The sequence below is a fragment of the Branchiostoma belcheri genome, unplaced genomic scaffold, assembly GCF_001625305.1.
Source record: "Branchiostoma belcheri isolate BF01 breed outbred unplaced genomic scaffold, Haploidv18h27 scaffold59, whole genome shotgun sequence".
NCBI classification, from domain to species: Eukaryota; Metazoa; Chordata; class Leptocardii; order Amphioxiformes; family Branchiostomatidae; genus Branchiostoma; species Branchiostoma belcheri.
In genome coordinates this window covers 386,417-391,418 of record NW_017804231.1, presented here as the reverse complement: position 1 = coordinate 391,418, position 5,002 = coordinate 386,417, and the positions used below count along the sequence as shown (strand labels likewise).

At 39.5% G+C, this 5,002-nt stretch overlaps 1 protein-coding gene across 1 annotated transcript; it reads left to right on the top strand.

Annotated features, from left to right (window-relative positions):
* Positions 1 to 471: 471 nt before the first annotated feature.
* LOC109482160 (magnesium-dependent phosphatase 1-like) lies at positions 472 to 3,210 on the top strand. Its single transcript, XM_019784861.1, has 6 exons — positions 472 to 726; positions 991 to 1,051; positions 1,296 to 1,403; positions 1,968 to 2,075; positions 2,446 to 2,531; positions 2,874 to 3,210. The coding sequence occupies exons 1-6, from the start codon at positions 540 to 542 to the stop codon at positions 2,957 to 2,959; spliced, it is 636 nt and encodes a 211-aa protein (XP_019640420.1). The 5' UTR covers positions 472 to 539; the 3' UTR covers positions 2,960 to 3,210.
* The last annotated feature ends 1,792 nt before the right edge of the window (positions 3,211 to 5,002 follow it).

Genomic DNA, 5,002 nt, shown 5'->3' with positions numbered 1-5,002 from the left:
ATCCGGTCAATCACTCCCTCCTTTATCTACCAGACCCTCCCTGGGAAAAACGACCGATTTTTAGGATTATTCTGAGGTTCTTACGCGATAGCTCAACTTGGTCTACACCCGTGGCAGTTAAAAAAGTGACTGGTTAATTTTCCAGAGAGTACGTACCGGTGTTGCGGCGACCAAAACACCCGCAGCTGACACAATCGCGACGAACACAAAATTTGCGCCATCTTCCCTTCCAGCCAGGTCATAGGTCACGTGACTGAAGCTGACGTAAGAAGACCTATCCATTCAAGAAGGGGTTGTCTATGTAGAATGTTGATTTCATATCTTAAAATAGATCGAATATAACCCAATACAATGTAATTGTAGTTGGTAAAAGTTGTGAGTGATAGATGATTAGATCATAAAATCTTATTAAGTTCAAAAATAGATACTTTGATTGTGATTGAGGTATTTTTTCTCCCCATAGATAATAGACTCTTCCGTTGTAATGCTAACCGGTGCATTTGAGACTTGACATGCTGCATATGTGGAGGCCAGCCTGAATGATTTCGGATTCTGTAGTGTTTCTGCTGCGAACGTTCAGAGGGATTATCTCTCCCTTTAGGCGCAAAACATCGGACTCTCAACTGACACAAGATCCCAGCCAGAATACTCAGGGAAATACTGCTGACATGGCCTCCAACTTTACCCCTCCCTCCCCAAAACCGGAACTTTTGGTTCTTGATGTAGGTAAGAAAGGTGTTCAAATTAACAGTTTATAACTTATAATATTATACTGGCGGCGAAGGTTAAGTGAAAAGATACAGAATCGTAATTGATATGACGCAACACGAACGCACACACACTCACTCACATACACATACTAGTACATAGTCATGCACACACAGTCATACACTCACACACACAACACACACACACATACAAGTGGTTGTCATTATGAAAACTATGCTTTATAATTGTCATGAAATTATCAATAGTATCTTTTGTTTTCAGACTGGACACTATGGCCCTTCCACACTGACATGGATGTTTCACCACCCTTCAAGAAAGACAGGTAAGAATTGAATCTTTGTCACAAATGTTAAGCACTTATTTTCTGCTCATCTCAACATTGACTAATGATAACATTAATGTCTTATAGATTGACACTCTTTGAAATGTTGTTCTTACAATAGTAGAGTGTGCTCCAGTCAGATCTGGATTGTGTCTTGTAGAATGTGTGTATTGCATGGAGTCCTGGGATGGTTTCATATTCCTCCTTGAGTATGCCCTAAAGTTCTAATTTGTACCGACAGTAGTGGTGAAGTGAGGGACAGTAGAGGGAAGGCCATCCAGCCGTTTCCTGATGTACCCAGGATACTGGACTGGCTGAAGGGGAATGGATACACTCTGGCCTTAGCATCAAGGTAACGTTCTACAGAAAACATTCTTGCAATTACAGCCCAGACAACAAGAAACCTTAGTAACACATCAAAATCACTGTAGATCTGGAAACTTTAATTGTTTCCACTATGAAAAAAAATTGTACAGTTCTTGGTGGCAAATGTGCAGGTTTCAAGAATCGTCATTCCGCTATACACTATTTCATTGTATAGTTTTGAATCCTTTGTAAATAATTTTAAAGCCACAGAAGAAAGCATCGCACGAAAACAAAACAATATGATCAGTCATTACAAAAAATGGGATTTAGCAAATATATCGACTGGGTAGAATGTTTTTATGTAATTCAGTGTGTGTGTACTCTAATGCTATATTGTTTGTCTTTTTGTACGCTCTTTTGTTCTGTTGAATAAAGATTTGTTTAAAAAAAAAATGTGCAGGTTTTTGCACATTGGCGACACTGTGCAAATCCGTCTGTGTCCTCATCAGTGTTTGGATATAGTGTTTTTCACCAACATCAATAAATTTACATTAGTAAGAAGGATCATCGATTCTCAGTGATTTTATTGTTCCTTGTTTTGTCCTTGAAGAACCTGGGCTCCCAGCGACATGGAGAGACTGCTTATTCTGCTGGACTGGAACAAATATTTCTCCTACAAGGAGATTTACAAGGGAACCAAAACCAAGCATTTCTCCAAGTAAGTTCTCTGTACTAAAGTACTGTCTGTCTAAAATGTCAGTTTTACCACAACAATTAATTGACATATTATTCATTGAATTTTAACAATATTTAATAACAAACTATTAGCATAGAGGTACCATTTTCTTTCTTCATCTAGCACAGTTTTCTTTAAGAAATACATTGTCACTTTTTCTTGATAAAACAATCTAATGTTAAATATTTCAAATTGCTTAATGCATTGTCCTTGCCTCAACCAGAGAGGTTAAATATGTGCCTCAACTAATGATAACATAGACTGAGTATTAAAAGCAGAGCCATGCTAGTATGTTTATATTGTGGAATGCTTTATCATGTCACATAAATTCTATCATGTTGTATTATTTCAGGTTTAAACAAAACAGCGGTGTACCTTACAACAAAATGCTGTTCTTTGATGATGAGGACATTAATATTCATGAGATCGGCAACATCGGTGAGATTTTCTTAGTTGCTGTTCTTGTATGGACTAAAACTTCATCTTTGCTGTGTTGTGTTGTTGGCTTGTTGCATACTAATTTGTCTAATAACATGTAACGTATATCTGTATATATTGTGATTATTGGCAAATTTTATTGGCAAGTTCTATGAGAGAGAATTAGTATGATATACTGATATAGCTAAGCTTAGAGATGATGATGATGATGATGATAACAGCAACTAACATGATTACATGTATAGCCTAACTGGCATTGTTACCTTCACCAAGGATATCTAGCAGCTTTCTATGGTACTGCAGCAGAACTGTCCCTGATATCTTTATGTCTTTCAATTTCAGGAGTTATGTGCATCTTTGTCACCAATGGTCTGAACTGGAACCTACTGAAGAAGGGTCTGGAGAAGTACGCCAAAGAGAGGTCTTGACCTTCAGGAGAGGTCAAAAGATAACTCTGCAACAAATAGTTGTCACTGTGCTAAATTATGAATAAAAGTTATGCACAAATAATGTGATATGTTTTGTAGAATTTTACACATTTACACATGATGTTTTAATGGAATATGAAATTGATATTGGAATAGTTATCATTTCTGTTTCTTTTACATAGTAACATAGTCATCATTCACAATTGAGGTGAAGCATGATGCTGGGAAACTAGTGATGATAAACTCAGCTCTTGAAGGAAATTGAGTCTGACCTCATTTTTAAACGCATCAGGTCTATACCAAAAATACATTAGTATTCATGCCATAGAATTTTTCATTATATTAAGTTAACATAATACAATTCTTATGCCCTCATGTGGTGCTGAAAAATGCAGAAAGATGAAAATGGGTTAGAATCTTACATTCTGCACACATACAATATACTAGTATGTAATATGAGTAGAGAAGGCCATCAATTAAAAGAGCCTGCTAATTACACGTGCAATGTTATTTCAATAATCAATGAGACAAAATAAAACCAAAATTTGTAAAGAATTAAAAGTTATGAGGTTACCAAATCTTGTTAAAAACATGCGCCTAACTGTCAAGGAAAGGTGATACTAGCACATTTTGTTTTGTTTTGCCTTGAAAACGCCGCCATGAATAGTTAGATGTTGTGCTAACGCGTTTTGACAATAGGTAGTGTTGTGCTCCAGCCGCCTCTGGCACGATTCACTTACTGTTAACGGGCCACCACAGAGCGGGGGCGGCTGTCGCAGGGCCAGGGTTCAGTCGATACCAGCAAGCCGTCCAACTCAACACAACACAGGTTTCGTTAACTCCCAGCTGGACGCCGTACCATTGTATTGAGGTAGGAGACCAGGTAAGGAGGCTGTGAACGTGTAGAATAAGTATGTAGGACAAATCCGGACAACCTACTTACTGAAGAGACGTTGTCTTAATTCACCAAGAACGCGCAGAAGAATGGCATGGAGGGCGTGAAGTTCAAATTCCATGTTCGTGTACATGAACTTAAAGGTACCCAGTAGAAATGAGCATGGAAATATCACAAAAATGCTCATTAGTTTTGACATAAACTAGCGTTACATGCATAGGAGTAGATGTGAGAAGTTACTTAGTTTTACGTTAGTGCTGAAACGAGATACGTTGTTTATGTAGAAACTTTTGTTATGGTGAAAAGGCCGCCCATGTTAATCGAATCGCATCCGGCTTGCCAGCTCGATACGGGTCAACAACAAGGGGTCAACGCCAAAGACTATAGCAAAGTAACGGGGAACTTGAAGGAGTTTTGGAAAAGGGAAATAATGCTGATGGTTTAGTACCAAGGCAAGGAGAACCGCTGGGGTAGGCTGAAAGTGCTTGAAAGAATCACCGCACATTTCTTGCGAGAAAGTCTCAGATTATGTTTCAAAATTCTTTTCAGTTGATATTGTATACAGTAGCCAATGGTAGCTGTCAATATTAATTTAAAGGTAACCATGGAGGTAGAAAACTCCATGAGGTAACCTAGTTATGTAGAGAGCGGAAATCATATTCCAGAGAATCGAAGTGTTATTTACGTCGAAACCAACGACTTACATGAGTCATGACATTGTATAATCATTCTATATTCCTCGCAGGTTATACGATTAATCCGCCATGCCCTTTGGACCTAAATGGAGGCTCGGGGGGAACGAGACGAAGGCCCGGAAGATTTTGGAGCGTGGGCGGAGCAAGTTCTGGCTACCGTGCCAGCTGGACCGCGACGTCGCCGGGCTGGAAATCACCGAGGACGGCTGGGAAGAGACGCTGGAGACGCGCTACAGCCTCGTGGATTCCCTCAGCCACGTCATGCAACTAGAGTTTGCTCAGGAGATCTGCAGACGACAGGTCTTCACTGGCAATGTTGTCAAGGACGACCACGAGACCGTCATGATTGACGCCGATCACCCCTTACGTCATACCCCTCTGGCGTGGTTCTGTCTTGAAATGGCGCTGAAGATGAAGATAGTGGTCTTGCTGGGAATGTGAAGTTCTCTACAC

Coding starts and splice junctions, on each gene's coding strand:
- LOC109482160 (XM_019784861.1), top strand. CDS start 540: ATGATTTCGGATTCTGTAGTGTTTCTGCTGCGAACGTTCAGAGGGATT. Junction 1,052..1,295: donor CCACCCTTCAAGAAAGACAG/GTAAGAATTGAA, acceptor TACCGACAGTAG/TGGTGAAGTGAGGGACAGTA. Junction 2,076..2,445: donor AAAACCAAGCATTTCTCCAA/GTAAGTTCTCTG, acceptor GTATTATTTCAG/GTTTAAACAAAACAGCGGTG.